At 44.2% G+C, this 17,621-nt stretch overlaps 1 protein-coding gene across 2 annotated transcripts in view; it reads left to right on the plus strand.

The window, feature by feature from the left end:
- Positions 1 to 477: 477 nt before the first annotated feature.
- The window catches only part of LOC135537560 (septin-9-like), a 68,384-nt gene continuing 51,240 nt past the window's right edge, over positions 478 to 17,621 (plus strand). Inside the window, exon 1 of one of the 2 annotated variants that reach the window (XM_064963695.1) lies at positions 478 to 567. In XM_064963695.1, coding sequence (XP_064819767.1) covers positions 546 to 567 — 22 coding nt within the window. In that variant the 5' untranslated portion in view covers positions 478 to 545. Of the gene's footprint in view, positions 568 to 9,685; positions 9,882 to 17,621 lie in introns of those variants that run through there. The other variant, XM_064963701.1, reaches the window with a different exon arrangement.

Here is a 17,621-nt window from a genome sequence, read left to right on the forward strand (position 1 = left end):
CTAACACTGCATCATCACACAGTACTAACACTGCATCATCACACAGTACTAATGCTGCATCATCACACAGTGCTAACACTGCATCATCACACAGTACTAACACTGCATCATCACACAGTACTAACACTGCATCATCACACAGTGCTAACACTGCATCATCACACAGTACTAACACTGCATTATCACACAGTACTAACACTGCATTATCACACAGTGCTAACACTGCATCATCACACAGTACTAACACTGCATCATCACACAGTACTAACACTGCATCATCACACAGTACTAACACTGCATTATCACACAGTACTAACACTGCATTATCACACAGTGCTAACACTGCATCATCACACAGTACTAACACTGCATCATCACACAGTGCTAAAATTGCATTATCACGGCAGATTGAAGACATTAGACCTAAGAGGGAGGGAGGGGGAGAGATGTGACTAAGTCAGACAGAAAAAGGGGAAGTCTTCAGCAAAAAAAGGAGAGAGAGAAAAAAGACAGACATTACATGTGGCTAAGGCTGTGAGCAAGTAATGGAGCGAGACAGAATAGCCGGTAAGTTCTGGGCTCTCAAACTTTTTTCTTCTGCGTAGTTTGGAGTCTTTTTCATTGAAGAAAAGCTGCTTAATTCTCTCTTTTCTAACTCACTTGGTAACTTTAGTTTGCTGCCTTGCCTGTGTAGAGGAAGCCACGAGTCATTCGAGGTTCTGTTTGCTTAGTCGGCAGTACAGTAGACACTGGGGCACGCTGTCTGTCTAGTCCGCTTGCCTCACTACTGTTTGAAGAGTTTAGGACTAACCAATTCATCATGCTAGTAAATTCCACAAGAATATGATCATCGGCTCTAATTCTCTCCATTTTTAAGTGTTGACATGTAATAGTTTACTCTACAGCGGGTGGTTGTCTTTGTCTCTTTCTGACACTGTCAGCTGTGAGATAGTGTATGGCTGCCTTTACTGAGTGAGTGGGTGAGTGAGTGGGTGAGTGAGTGGGCATCATGTGAAGAAGTGTCTTAAGCCCTATGACTACAAGGTATCCTGGACACTACTACGGAAAGGAATGTGGAAAAGCCACAAACATATGCAATTTGTGACTGAGGCATTGCAGTAGGATTGCATTGGATATGAGGGACTAATGATTTACTTCAGCTGACCCTGATGTGGGAGCTAGACTATAGACATGATTCACTCTGAATAATGTCATGGCCATGCGTACAAGGGAGTTTATGCTTGATTTCAGTCATCTGGATTAACTATGGTTGATGGGAAAGTCTATTTTTAATTATGGGATGAGGCATGAGCTCATAATATGCTTTTTTTTGCGGTTGTGGCCTCCGCCTGCGTCTTTCAGGAAAACCTAGCACGTCCCACACACTGTGTCCTGTCAGACTGCGTGTCTTGTCATGCTGTGTCCTCCCCGCTGTTGCTCTTAACTTCAGGGTTGATATTCCTCCACTTCCCCTGTTCATGTCACCCTCTCTGTTTACACACAGTGCTACGACTGAAGCTCTGATCCATAGATCTGCCTAATGAAAATCTTTCATTGGATTTTCAGTTTTTTTTTGGTACGTTTTGCGTGTAGAGGGGCTTCTAAACTGGGCTCAGACTGGATTAAAACGATGAGGCTAATCCAACATCCTTGTGGAGATTAGCGTCGGACGTCAAACTGAGCGTCACTGAATATTTGCCTTCATTCAGCTGCTAATGAGATGGCTCCGCTTCAGCTCCGAGTGCATCTGATCTGCTGTGCAGACTCTGTACAGTTCTAGATTAGACCACAGGGAGGCAGTGTTGCTATGTGAGTTTTCCCTTAGCAGTCTGTCTCTGCAGGCAGTCAGTGGAGTGCACCACCATTTCACTGAGTTCTGTGAAAAGTTCCATGTGGATGATTCATATTTTGCAGACGAGGATTTCTTTCTTGTGTGAGTTGGAAGAATCTAGCAAAGTCGGACGTTGGCGGGGGCGAGGAAAAGTGTGAGGTTTTTCCACAGCTCAAGCTTTTGGTGGCAGCAGTCACCTTTCACCCAGGAAGCCCTGGGCTGAGCAACTTCCTGTTTCTGCTCAACTCTTCATTTTGTTTTTATGGGGTTGTTTTTAGATGTGTTGCTATGACAATCAACTTTTCTTCCCAAAAACCACTGGACTTGTTTTAAGAGTGATATGAGCTACAGTATTAAGTCTTAGCTGGACATTTATGACCCGTGATCTGAGCCTCTGTCGCCACTCTCCGTTTTGGCTCTGTAGTGTTTCAAACCTCTCTGCTATAAACCGTAGCGTCAGTCCTCAGAGTTACGGCCGTGGTGTAGCCTCAGTACCCTCGGCTGTGCTGGATTTAAGATAATATGTTCAATGTGATGTCTTATTGATCATCTCTACGTATGGGCAGCACATTGTGCTATAATGGCAGATAGTTGACTCACTCAATGTGTCTGGCTGGTGCTTCAGTGGAAAAATGAAAACCGATGATTAATAGTGGAATTGAGAGGAGATCAGAAATGCCTTTTAACTGTCTGTATTGTGACATTTTAAATAGAAATATGATCAGTACAGGATATCCTGTTGGGTGATGCTCTCATCACAGCCATGGCAGGCTATTGGTGGCTGAGGTGGTAGTTGATAGACCAGTTGAGGTTTATGTGGAGGGAGGGAGGTGACGATAGGGCTTTGCTCTGAACACTGGTTCTTACATGCTCTGGATCAACACAAGGCCTGTTCAGTGTGTCACACGTCAGCTTACTCATCCTTCGGCTGCTCTGTGTGAATTTTCCTTTGAATTTGTTTGGGTTTTGCACAATGTAAACAGTGCAGTGAATGCAGGCGGTTGCCAATGCAGTACCCTTACGACACATCACAACAAACACATGCAAGACTCCACTCACACACATGCACACTACCCATTGGCTAACCCCTGTAGAGGAAGTTGCAAGGCTCTTTGTGTTCCATAAAAGCAGTGCACAGGATTTCCTCCATGAGTCAGCTGTCGACACGTCTACCTTCCCACCTCTCTGCACCCTACCTTTTATTGTCTGCTAATATTATTATTTCTCCACTAGGATAAGACCGGGCCCAAAGAACATTGCCCTGGACATTGAGAACAGGAAAGAAGGAAACTGGGCAGGCAGGCTCTATGGAAGCCCCACCTTTTGGTGTTGGGAGTTTGGCTGGTAGTAGGCTATTATATGGAAATGACAGAACAGGGGTCAAATCTGGGGTTAGGTTTGTCATGATATATTCGTCAATGGATACTAGTAGTCTTGAATGTGTATCACGACAAGGGCCAGCTCTCGTGTGACCCTTGTATGATCTATGGGTCTGACTGGACCTTGCACCAGTGGAACATGTATTGAAGGTGTGGGAAATGCTAATGTAACCTGTAGGGAATGCTACAATAATGGTATGTTTAAATGGTACGAGGTAGACGGTAGATGGCAAAGCCGATGTCATTGTTTTCAATGAGAGCACGACAGTAAGTGTCATTGAGGCTGGCGGTGAATGCCGTCAGCCGCCACGGTAGATGGGACTTGTTTGTTTTACTCCATGTGTAACTCTGTGTCGTTGTATGTGTCGAACTGCTTTGCTTTATCTTGGCCAGGTCGCAATTGTAAATGAGAACTTGTTCTCAACTTGCCTACCTGGTTAAATAAAGGTGAAATAAAATATCTATCCTGGTGCCTAGTCACTTTACCCTGCCTTCATGTACATATCTACCTCAAATACCTTATTTGTTACGTACCTCGTTTGTAGAATAACCGGACCAAGATGCAGCGTGGTAGGCGTACATATCCTTTAATTTGAAATGTTCCACCAAAAAAACAATATATAACTCAATGAATGTAAAGCTAGGAGTGCAAAACCATACAACACAAAAAAGTCAGTGCCGCCAGTCAGCCAGGAGCCGCCAGTCAGCCAGGAGCCGCAGGTGCCACCAGTCAGCCAGGAGCCGCCAGTGCCGCCAGTCAGCCAGGATCTGCCAGTGCCGCCAGTCAGCCAGGATCTGCCAGTGCCGCCAGTCAGTCAGCCCAGAGACGCCAGAGCCCCTCAGCCCAGAGGCGCCAGAGCCCCTCAGCTCAGAGGCGCCAGAGCCCCTCAGCTCAGAGGCGCCAGGGCCCCTCAGCCCAGAGGCGCCAGAGCCCCTCAGCCCAGAGGCGCCAGAGCCCCTGCCCCTCTGTCCAGAGCCTCCGCCCCACTGTCCAGAGCTTCCGCCCCTCAGTCCAGTGGGGTCATTTAGTAGGGTCGCCGTGGTTAGGAGGCCATGGAAGCGGACAAGGTGGCGGACTAAGACTATGGTGAAGTGGGGGCCACGTCCAGCACCAGAGCCGCCACCGCGGACAGATGCCCACCCAGACCCTCCCCAATAGGTTCAGGTTTTGAGGCCGGAGTCCGCACCTTGGGGGGGTACTGTCACACCCTGACCATAGTTTGCTTTGTATGTTTCTATGTTTTGTTTGGTCAAGATGTGATCTGAGTGGGCATTCTATGTTACATGTCTAGTTTGTCTATTTCTAAGTTTGGCCTGATATGGTTCTCAATCAGAGGCAGGTGTTAGTCATTGTCTCTGATTGGGAACCATATTTAGGTAGCCTGTTTGGTATTGGGTTTTGTGGGTGATTGTTCCTGTCTCTGTGTTTGCACCAGATAGGGCTGTTTTGGTTTTTCACAGTTCTTGTTTTGATAGTCTATTCATGTATAGTTTCTTTATTAAAGAACCATGAATAATAACCACGCTGCGTTTTGGTCCGCCTCTCGTTCGACTCAAGAAAACCGTTACAGGAACCATACTAGGCCAACAAAGAAAAAGACAACATATATATATACAAAAACTAGAGTACCCACCCAAGTACATATCTACCTCAAATACCTTATTATTATCTATCCTGATGCCTCATCACTTTACCCTGCCTTCATGTACATATCTACCTCAAATACCTTATTATTATCTATCCTGATACCTAATCACTTTACCCTGCCTTCATGTACATATCTACCTCAAATACCTTATTATTGTCTATCCTGATGCCTCCTCACTTTACCCTGCCTTCATGTACATATCTACCTCAAATAACTTATTATTATCTATCCTGATGCCTCATCACTTTACCCTGCCTTCATGTACATATCTACCTCAAATACCTTATTATTATCTATCCTGATACCTAGTCACTTTACCCTGCCTTCATGTACATATCTACCTCAAATGCCTCATACTACTGCACATTGATCTGATACTGGTACTCCCTGTATATACATTCTTGTGTACTTTATTTTATTCCTCTTGTGTTACTATTTTTCTTTTTATTCTAATTTCTTAAACTCTGCATTGTTGGGAAGGGCTCGAAAGCAAGCATTTCACAGTAAAGTCTACACCTGTTGTATTCGGCGTCTGTGACAAATCAAATTGGATTTGATGACCGGTATGATGGGGTTTTTTTTGCGGCCCTCGTCTAAATGCATCATAACGTGACATGTGGACAGGCACACTTCATCGCACCGTGTGTGTTTTATGCCTGATGGGCAAAGTGTGAAATGACCCAGTCAGGCTAGGAGTCCTGGCGTGTTTACGACTTCTAGTTGGACAGCTCTCACGCGCTCTTGCTTTCTCTCTCTCTCTCTCTCTCTCTCTCTCTCTCTCTCTCTCTCTCTCTCTCTCACTCGTTCTCTGAGTTTTATTATCCCCTTTAATTCCGTAGAGTTTCTCTACTCAAGCCTTTGTTGAAGCCAAGTTAATTTTGCTCCGTCAATTTCATCAGCAGTCATCAGTGCAGTGTTGCCACGCTGTCTGGACCGAAAGGTCAGGACAATCACGTTTTAAAAGGTGTCATTTAAGAGAAACTGTCTAATCCCACACACACACACACTCGTAAAAGGAATTGATGTGGGGCGACTGGTTTTGTGTCACTTCCTGGTGATGAACGTCTATGGTTGTGTGTTCCTATTCTTCTGAAATTGGCCTGACAAGTCTGCAGTCAAGTATTAGGAGGCCTACACCGTAAGTGACAAAGCTAACCCACATATACTGGGGAGACATGACGTGATGTAGTCCGTGTGAATATGTGAAGAGTCCTAGACCAGCCTATCCTGTAAGTGCATTGTACTGACCCAAACTGGCACCCGTTTACACAAACAACATGCATCGACACCACAGCTCTCCTGTCTCCTCTCTCTCTCTCTTTCTCTCTCTCTGCCATGATCCAGGACCAGGCTGTATTGTTTTGGTGGAGATTTTTCTACAGTTTAGCGCTACAGTTTAGCCCTGAGCCTTCAAACACTGTTTAGTGTACATTTCAGGGGTACTGAAACACACACGCGCTCCAGATGTTGTTTTGAAAATCTGTCTCCCGATGCCTGGAAGGGAGCCATCATCTGCATGTGCATGTGTGTTTGCGTGCGTGTTTAGATAAATATATGATGGCTGGGGAGATGCGTATTTCGCACGGTGTGTTTTAGGTTTAATTGAGGACTGAGGCTGTGTGGCATATGGTTTACAGTACTGCCACTGGGGCTGAGTACCAGGGGGCCACACACTGCTACATTTGAGCAAATATACATACATGAATGCACATGCATGGGTTAGTGAGGATGTCCTGCAACACACACCACACACCTATACACAGCTGTCAGGTTTACTGGATGTATGACACACCGAATGTGTACTTATGAGGCTGACTCAACCCATGGTTGCTTTCAGCACAAAGAGGCACCGTACACAATCCATAGAAGACTGTAACCTTTGCAACACAGCACAAGTGGTAAACATGGTAGCAGTCGAGCAGAAGTATTCCAATCCTATAACTGGTATATATCATAAACACACACACTCCATAGTCCTTGGACACACAAACACACTCTACCTGACAGCCTCTGGCCCTGGTCCCTAGACACTCGCAATAGAAAGGAACCAGAACACACAATAAAACACAACAGTACCGCTCCTGACCTGGAGGTGTTAGGGTGAGGCAACGCCAGCCACCAGGTGGGCCCAGGTTCCTATGATGATATTGACCTTCTCAAAAATACCTTTTCATTCATACAGCTGGCTATTATACATAGTACACATTCACAAGACGGAAATTGCTTGTTGGCATCAGAGGTGTCTTCTGTATGGTCCATATGCTCCACTAAGGGTGAAATACACTGTGTGATTACAATGTTGACTTCCCGTCGGTCTCAACATGTCTGGCTCCAAACAGGAAGTGAGTTGCTCTGGAAAAGCCATGAGTCGCTCATCACTAATTACGCTATTGCGCTATTTGTTAGCGTAGAATGCAAACTGGAGATCATAAGCAGATAGCTCTACTATTGCTTTGTTAGCATAGAATGCTAACGGGAGATCATAAGCAGATAGCTCTATTATTGCTTTGTTAGCATAGAATGCAAACTGGAGATCATAAGCAGATAGCTCTACTATTGCTTTGTTAGCATAGAATGCTAACGGGAGATCATAAGCAGATAGCTCTATTATTGCTTTGTTAGCGTTGAATGCTAACAGGAGATCATAAGCAGATAGCTCTACTATTGCTTTGTTAGCGTTGAATGCTAACAGGAGATCATAAGCAGATAGCTCTACTATTGCTTTGTTAGCGTAGAATGCTAACGGGAGATCATATGCAAATAGCTCTACTATTGCGTCCTAATTACTGCAGGGTGACTGCGGTGCAGACTTTAGTATGAAGCACAAGGACAACAATATGTTATTTTTTGTCTTTTTATATTATTTTTATATCAACAGTTTTCCAAGCTTGCTTCAGAACTTGGTACTCACCCCCAAAAAGTAGTCCCCAGGGACATGTAATCACCACTCCGATCAAATGCTGTCTTATCAAGCTCATTCCCGCGTTGTGTTATTAGGTTACACACTCTCCGAAATCCCCACAGATCTTAACTTCCTGTACTTTCTCTCGGAACCATTTTTTAACAGAGAGTGAGTGTGTGTGTGACTCGCTGACTAGCCACCCTAGGCCCTACAGTGTAATCAGTCAGGAAACTTCCAGAGAAATGAGTGTTCTTTAATTAGAGAGGTAGTGAGTCAAAGGATGAGTCTGAAATGGAACTCTATTACGTGTGTGTGTGTGTGTGTGTGTGTGTGTGTGTGTGTGTGTGTGTGTGTGTGTGTGTGTGTGTGTGTGTGTGTGTGTGTGTGTGTGTGTGTGTGTGTGTGTGTGTATGTATGTATGTATATATATATATATATATATATATATATAATCCTTTCTTTATTTTTTTTATTTAACTAGGCAAGTCAGTTAAGAAATAATTCTTATTTACAATGACATCCTACCCCGGCCAAACCTGGACATCGCTGGTAAATTGTGCTCCGACCTATGGGACTCCCAATCACTACCAGATGTGATGCAGCCTGGACTGTACTATATAGTGCACTACCTTTTGACCAGAGCTCATATAGTGCACTACCTTTTTGACCAGGACTCATATAGTGCACTACCTTTTTGACCAGGGCTCATATAGTGCACTACCTTTTTGTCCAGGACTCATATAGTGCACTACCTTTTTGACCAGGGCTCATATTGTGCACTACCTTTTTGACCAGGGCTCATATAGTGCACTACCTTTTTGACCAGGGCTCATATTGTGCACTACCTTTTTGACCAGGGCTCATATTGTGCACTACCTTTTTGACCAGGGCTCATATAGTGCACTACCTTTTTGTCCAGGACTCATATAGTGCACTACCTTTTTGACCAGGACTCATATAGTGCACTACCTTTTTGACCAGGTGCACTCATATATAGTGCACTACCTTTTGACCAGGGCTCACCCTTTTTGACCAGGGCTCATATAGTGCACTACCTTTTTGACCAGGGCTCATATAGTGCACTACCTTTTTGACCAGGGCTCATATAGTGCACTACCTTTTTGACCAGGGCTCATATTGTGCACTACCTTTTTGACCAGGGCTCATATTGTGCACTACCTTTTTGACCAGGGCTCATATAGTGCACTACCTTTTTGTCCAGGGCTCATATAGTGCACTACCTTTTTGTCCAGGGCTCATATAGTGCACTACCAGGGCACTATATAGGGAAAAGGGTGCCATTGCAGATTCTGTCAGACTTTGTGTCATGAAAGTACCAGAGAAGTGAGTGTTTTTTATTAGTGGTCGTGAGGCAGAATTCCACGTTTATCTATAACTACTGAGGTACTTTCTGAGGTGGTCAGTTCATGTTAGCTCCAGTGGAGTGGGACTGAGTGGCTTGAGGTTGATGAAGGACATTTTTGAGGGCCTGACTTTTTGACTGGTTGGCTGAGGGAAGAGGAGCTTGCTGGTTGATTACATGAGGCCAGGAAGTTTGACACTGGGTGACATTTCCCCTGTTGGCTCATGTCTTTTTACATGTTGTAGAATGTTATGGGATCAGACTTGACACACACACACAGTCATGCACTCACACACACGCACGCACGCACACACACACACACACACACACACACACACACACACACACACACACACACACACACACACACACACACACACACACACACACACACACACTCATTGAGAGGGAGACGGCAGTCAGGGAGATGCACAAAAAAAGAGGGAGGGAGTTTCTCTCTGAGGGGAGGAGAGGAGGGCTCTCTGAAGACTGAACGCTGAGATGTAGTGCCAGGCATAAAATAAAATAAGTTGCTCCTTTAAGAAAGCTGTGGGCTTGGATCAGATCGACGACTCAGCACTCTGGTTTTTTCACTGGCTCCTAATTTGGGATTTATTTAGAATCAGTAGAGGGACTGTGGAACGTTACCTTGATTGGGAAGGGATTTGGAAATTCTGTTTACTTTTATATCAAACCAGCAACATGTCTGACTCCAAGGTTACTGCTCACTTGGACGGAATTATCTCGGACTTTGAAGGTTTGTCATGTTTTGAATTCTACGTTTTGATTACTCTCTTTTACTTGTCACAGACCTTCCCATCGACAGCCAGTGGTGACTAACGACTGAAGACAACTGATGTCCAAAATACTATTTCCAGATCAAATTTACAATTGAGTCACTAGCCGTCTTCACTTAACAGCACTGGTCTCTCCCTTCTCTCTCTCGCTCTGTTTTTGTTTCTCGAGTTTGTGTGTGTGTGTGTGTGTGTTCCCCTCAGTTTCTTAATCTCAGTCTGTTATTGATCATATCCTAGTTACATCAGTAGAGTACCCCAGTATTAACAGTGCTTCTCCACCACTGGAAACGATCCAACTGAAAGCATTAAAGGGACTTATAGCAAAGCCTCATCTGGCCACTGCATCAAACCCCCATTCATTCACAACTCCTGTGTCTCCCCTCTCTCTCCTTTGTTTTCCTAGCTGTCCTGTGAAGCTAACATTGATTTCCTTTGTTGTCCTCTTCCTCCTTTCCTCTTCCTCCTCCGGTCCGAGTGTGTCCTTCCCTCCAGCTGTGAGAGGTCTGACAGGACCGTCACACACTGACCCCCCCCCAACACACACACACATTTGTTTTGCTATCCCTGTGGGGAACAAACAATTGATTCCCATTCAAATTCCTATTTTCCCTAACCCCAAGGGGTGCACGATTTTGGTTTTTGCCCTAACTAAACAGCTGATTAAAATGATCAAAGCTTGATGATTAGTTGATTATTTGAATCCGCTGTTTTCTGCTAGGGCATTAAAAAAACATGCACCCCTTGGGGTCCCAAGGACCGAGTTTGGGAAACCCTGCCCTAACCCCTAATCCTTAATCTAACGTTCACCCTGAAACTAAACCTAACCCCTAATCCTTAATCCAACCTTCACCCTAAAACTAAACGTAACCCCTAATCCTTAATCCAACCTTAACCCTAAAACTAAACGTAACCCCTAATCCTTAATCCAACTTTAACCCTAAAACTAAACGTAACCCCTAATCCTTAATCCAACCTTAACCCTAAAACTAAACGTAACCCCTAATCCTTAATCCAACTTTAACCCTAAAACTAAACGTAACCCCTAATCCTTAATCCAACCTTAACCCTAAAACTAAACGTAAACCCTAATCCTTAATCCAACTTTAACCCTAAAACTAAACGTAACCCCTAATCCTTAATCCAACCTTAACCCTAAAACTAAACCTAACCCCTAATCCTTAATCCAACCTTAACCCTAAAACTAAACCTAACCCCTAATCCTTAATCCAACCTTCACCCTAAAACTAAACCTAAACTCTAATCCTTAATCCAACTTTAACCCTAAAACTAAACCTAAACCTTAATCCTTAATCCAACCTTAACCCTAAAACTAAACCTAACCCCTAATCCTCAATCCAACTTTAACCCTAAAACTAAACGTAACCCCTAATCCTTAATCCAACCTTAACCCTAAAACTAAACCTAACCTCTAATCCTTAATCCAACCTTAACCCTAAAACTAAACCTAACCCCTAATCCAACTTTAACCCTAAAACTAAACGTAACCCCTAATCCTTAATCCAACCTTAACCCTAAAACTAAACCTAACCCCTAATCCTTAATCCAACCTTAACCCTAAAACTAAACGTAACCCCTAATCCTTAATCCAACCTTAACCCTAACCCTAAAACTAAACCTAACCCCTAATCCTTAATCCAACTTTAACCCTAAAACTAAACGTAACCCCTAACTGTATCTCTAACCCTAATTGTAAGCCTAAACCTAACCGCTAAGGCTAAAAAAAAAAACGTTTTCCTTGTGGGTTTGACAAAATGTACCCATTTGTCAGATGTTTCTTGTTTTACTATCCTTGTGAGGACTCTGGAGGCCGATTACGTGAAGGTTATTAAAAGAGCAGTGGTACTATCAAGCAGTGTGCGGGTTTCTTATTTTTATTCCCACAAGGACGGTAAAACCAAAACACACACATTGAACTGAAAGTGTGCTTACTCCGTCAGATCTGAGAAACTGAATGTGTGACTGAACACAGTTCAACAGTTCAGTATTATTAATTCATTGGTTTCGGGTCATATGGACGCAGTCCAGCACTTGATGAGCGTCGGGTTCTCGCTCTCTTGGTCAGATCAGTCTAAATGTGCATTCACTCCCTTAGAATTACACTTCTGGATGTGTGGTCCTGTTTTAGAAAGTCCCTTAAAACAATATCAGTCAGACCTTGTAAGACCTTGCTCTTTTGAGAGAAAGGATTGTGGTGATCCATATTGGACAGACCAGACTCTGTCTCCCACATCTGTAGGTTTATGTTGTTTTGGTGAGTGATTATGTGTTCAGTAGCAGTACTGCATGATCAAATGGATGAAAAAGACCATATCAGTGCCATGTTAACAGGATGATGTCAGCCACCCTGTCACTCAGCCTGTCCTCTCAGGCAGTTGTGGCAGTCTGATTCTCCCTGGTATCTGATCTGGAGGCTGTGTAGAAATAGCACTACTTGTATCTGATTCTCCCTGGTATCTGATCTGGAGGCTGTGTAGAAATAGCACTACTTGTGTCTGATTCTCCCTGGATCTGGAGGCTCTGATCTGGATCTGGCTGTGTAGAAATACATTCTCCCTGGTATCTGATCTGTGTCTGATTCTCCCTTGGATATCTGATCTGGGTATCTGGCTGTGTAGAAATAGCACTACTTGTGTCTGATTCTCCCTGGTATCTGATCTGGGGGCTGTGTAGAAATATCACTACTTGTGTCTGATTCTCCCTGGTATCTGATCTGGGGGCTGTGTAGAAATATCACTACTTGTGTCTGATTCTCCCTGGTATCTGATCTGGGGGCTGTGTAGAAATATCACTACTTGTATCTGATTCTCCCTGGTATCTGATCTGGAGGCTGTGTAGAAATAGCACTACTTGTGTCTGATTCTCCCTGGTATCTGATCTGGGGGCTGTGTAGAAATATCACTACTTGTATCTGATTCTCCCTGGTATCTGATCTGGGGGCTGTGTAGAAATATCACTACTTGTGTCTGATTCTCCCTGGTATCTGATCTGGGGGCTGTGTAGAAATATCACTACTTGTATCTGATTCACCCTGATATCTGATCTGGGGCTGTGTAGAAATATCACTACTTGTATCTGATTCTCCCTGAAATATCACTACTTGTATCTGATCTGGGGGCTGTGTAGAAATATCACTACTTGTATCTGATTCTCCCTGGTATCTGATCTGGGGGCTGTGTAGAAATATCACTACTTGTATCTGATTCTCCCTGGTATCTGATCTGGGGGCTGTGTAGAAATATCACTACTTGTGTCTGATTCTCCCTGGTATCTGATCTGGGGGCTGCGTAGAAATATCACTACTTGTCACACACTGCCGCTGAGGCACTGCTGTCGTAGGCCTACTCTTCCATTTACTGGCAAATCCAATCTGGTCTCTTATCTGTCTGTCTCTCAGCTCAAACTAAAAGTGTGGTGATTTTCCAGAGGCTTATTGTTTGTGGACAGTGTGTTTTTAGATTGTGTGGTTTCTGTTAGTGCGTCTGTATGGATTTGTATTTCTTCTTTTTGAGTGCATCTGAGATCAACATCAAGTCATAAGCCTTGGTCTCGTATACCGCTCTCTGATAAACTGAATGAGCTGAATAGTGAATCAACCGCATAGTGAATCAACTGCACAGTGAATCGACTCGATAGCGAATAGGCCTACTCATCAACAGTGAATAGTCCTCTCTCGGTCTGTTTGCTATTGTGGAGTTTGAAATAGCTGCAGGTGTTGTCTGGAATCTGTCCACTCTTGATACTTCTAACATTAGAAACGGCTCCAGTGGTCAACCAGTGATGTAAATCAGGGTGGCAGTGGCCTGCAGTACAGAAGGCTTTCTAGTCGTTAACCTGTGGGTGTTGCTTGTTCAAAGGACTGAACTAGGCCTTACCCAGGGGTTCAGACTGAAAGGTATGGAGCCAAGCACTACTGAACTACCAACAGCTGCGTTCACTTTGAGTTCCTCCATATCTTTCTTTCTCTCTCTCTCTCTTTGCCTCGGTCGCTCGCTCTCTCTCTACTCGAATTATTTTGTGCTGAACCTGGTGTCAGCCAGAACACGAGCGAGTTACACACGCCGTGTGTCAGCATAAACCCAACAGTGTCCAGAGAAGACATAAAAGGAAGTGTATATTTGACACCCTACCATTAGCGGTGGCTAACCTTTTGGACTGATCAAGTGGAATATAAGGGGAGGGTTTGAGTAACTTTATCGGTCAGTCGATGGCCTTGCCTTGTCAGACTTGGTTTTGAAAGATTTCTATGATATTATAATTCCACTGCATAATGTTGTAGCCCGCTTCTGTTGACACTGGCAGAACCGCTGTGTGCGTATGTAGCGCCACGGAGTTCAACTTCACCGTTACAGTTTGTGTTAGTGTATCAAGATAAAGTGTTGTCAACTTGAATGGACATTTCATTCAAGCCATAATCACTGTTTTGCCAGTGGGTTTGGCATTGTATGTACAGTAGTAAATGTCTGACACTGCACAGTTTTAAATGCTAGCATTATATCATCATGACCCTTGTGTTTTCATAGACCGTAATCTGGCAGTGTTACAGTAACTGTCAGTGTTCTCATCGTTCCACCGTCATGTGATATTGATCAGGAAGTGAGCGAGTCTGGAATGTAAGAGATGGGTCAGTGGTTCAGTGAGACAACCAATGACTACAGACTTAAAACCATGGTGTTATGAGCAGAGAAACGTCAGCAATTTTATTTGCCAATATCTTCAGTATCCCATAGATGGTGTGTAATACTATATATTTGCTACAGTGCAGTTTTACCTTTTCTGCCCTAACCCTCAAAACACACACTTGCACATCCGGCCCAATCGACATAAATTAGACTAGACACACACACTGATGAAACTCTAGCATTTGGGCCTCAGAGTTGCGGTCCCCAGGAGAGCCCCTTCACTCTTCAGTTCTAACAGGCCGATCTGAAGTCCGTCTGGCCCCCGTCTAGACCCCTTTTCTGTGAGGAAGCTGATCCAGCCGGTCACATCAGGACTCAGACGACATGCCATGGATCTCAGGACCCATACTCACCAAGCGTCTCAGTGAAGGAGTATTGAACAAGGCCTGGGACTCTAACAGGAAGGCCACCATGACGTCCGTTGGCCTTGTTTAGTAGGATAGTGTACTGATGTGGATGAGCTGTAGTGCAACAGTGGGCTCTAGAGAACGCAACCTCATGTCTTGACCTTTTCAAGTCAGTTTTAGTGTACGTCTATGGTCTCTCTCTCTCGCCCTCTCTTTCCTCAGCGTTCAATCTTTTCGGGATGACTTTGATCTTTCGGACCTCAGTCAGAACCAACACAACCAGGAAGTCAGTCTCGTTCTATAACTACCGTGAGACTGTAAACAGGAAACAATACGTTGTGGTTCTGATGGCTCGTTTGGTCGGAGCATAGTTACATTTCACAGATCCTGCAAAAATTTTAAGCGTCACACGCTTCGTAAATAACAGGTGTAGACTAACAGCGAAACGCATACTGACTGTGTTAACTCAAACCATGAGATAAAAGCACCTGCATAACTGTAGAATTCTCATAAGCCTATCTCTTTCTAGCTGCATCAGAGCTGTACAAGTATCTGTTGTCCATTACTCTATCTGTGTGTCCTTGAGGAGATGAGCTAACGCCAGTGATGCACACAGGGACAGGAAGTCAAGGCTAGCACCTGGGCCTAGCAGGGTGGGAGAGAGAACAGAAGTCTGTTTCCTCCTCTCTATTGAAATCTATTTAGGTGGGCCGGGGATGATACCAGTATCGCGATACTCGTTAGTGTCGTGGCAGGGAAACAAAACACAAAGCAGATTTCTTTAAGAAAACAGTCCTAATGTTGGAAACAATCATCATTATGTTGCCATCCAGAGCCACGTGTATTTCTTTTCCAAGCTATAGTACACGATATTTTACATACAGCTGGTTTTGAAAGGACCAAAGAGTTGAGTCTGCTTCCTGTTTTCATTTTTGCCATGGATATGTTTTTGCGATACTGGTATTTTCCTGGCCCTACTATTTAGGTCAGGTGGGAGAGAGCCTCCATCTTAGCGTGTTGTGCTATGCTAGGACCAGGAGTTTTCCTAACCACAACATCTGGCCAGGAAAAACTCTGTTGGCCCAGTTATGGGCCTGGACTAGGGCCCAGATTTGTTCTTGGTCAGGAAAAATGCCAGGCCCTGTGGCCATTGTTATGGTCATCCCCTCGCAAGAGACTGTGGGACACAGAACACCGAGAGGTAGGCTACACAGGGAGAAAGAGAAGTAGGCTCTGTTTGTTAAGGAGATTCCGCAGAGACGTTCTGTATTTCCAGCTCATTGTCTGGGAATGCCATTTCACTTGGGGGATGAGACGGTATCGTCCGTCTGGCCTTCGCTCACGTCGGGATACTGGCGCTCCGTGATCCCAGGTCCATCCAGCATGTGTGAAATCCATGACAGGGATATCCTTGGATGCTTCCTCGGAAACACGTGATCCTTCTTCTCTGTCTTCTAGTGGAATGATGTTTGAAAGAGTGACCTCTGAATGTATAGAAAACTGTGGGAAAACCGCAAGTTTCATCTCTAGGTCATATTAAATCATATGCAGCCATCTTGGATGTTATGACAACACTTAAGTCCTATCAGTGTTAGATTATACTGACTGTCTCTCTATGCAGGCAACCCTGAAGCCTGTTCAAGAGCATGTAACGTTAAAGAACATTCAGATAGAAATGTATGTGGTAGAAAAGATGGGACTGTCACAAACACTCCTCTTCTTTCCTCCTCTCTCTTTCTGACAGCACGCGCACAGACACTCCTCTTCTTTCCTCCTCTCTCTTTCTGACAACACGCGCACAGACACTCCTCTTCTTTCCTCCTCTCTGTCAGGACCCGGTTTCGAACCTGGGTCTCCGGAGTGAGAAACAGTCACTTAACCAACTGAGCCACGAATAGTCAGCAGAACCCAGAAGATGAGGCAGACACAGCAGTACTTAAGACGGTGTATTTAATAAAGAAAAATCCTTAAATACAAAAAATGGCAAATCCAAAAGGTGGTAGGAAAAGCACACAAAAAAAGGCCTCAAAAGAAACTCACAAAAAATAAACAAAAACAAAAAACAGAATACCACAAGAGCGTCACCCGGAATCGACAAGAGTACACAGAACACTAGGGCAGGGTGCTAACATACAAACACAGAGCACAGAACTGAGGGAAACTAAGGGTTTAAATACAATTAGAGGAAACGAGGCACAGGTGACAAAGGACACACGCACAGACACTCCTCTTCTTTCCTCCTCTCTGTCCAAGAAATTTCATTAATAAAGAAAAGAAGATCCTACTCTCTCTTTCTGACAACAAAAAACAGAATACCACAAGAGCGTCACAAACACTCCTCACAGAGCACAGAACTTTAAATACAATTGAATAAAATAATTAATGGGGATCAAGGGAAAAACATAAGGACAAAAAGTCAGCTCTCCTGTTCTCTTTCTGACAACACGCGCACAAACACTCCTCTTCTTGATTGAATAAGGAATCAAGTCAGCTCTGTTCATTCTATTTCTGTCTGCAACGTTCAGAACGTTTCAGATCCACTGGATACACCAATGGTCTTTCAGCTCACTGTTTGCTAAGCACTAAGCAGCAGACTGATTTGGCAGGTCAAATCCTAGTCCTGGACTGAGTTGAAAGTAGCCAGAACCTTGGA

Source organism: Oncorhynchus masou, chromosome 5 (assembly GCF_036934945.1).
Source record: "Oncorhynchus masou masou isolate Uvic2021 chromosome 5, UVic_Omas_1.1, whole genome shotgun sequence".
Taxonomy (NCBI): domain Eukaryota; kingdom Metazoa; phylum Chordata; class Actinopteri; order Salmoniformes; family Salmonidae; genus Oncorhynchus; species Oncorhynchus masou.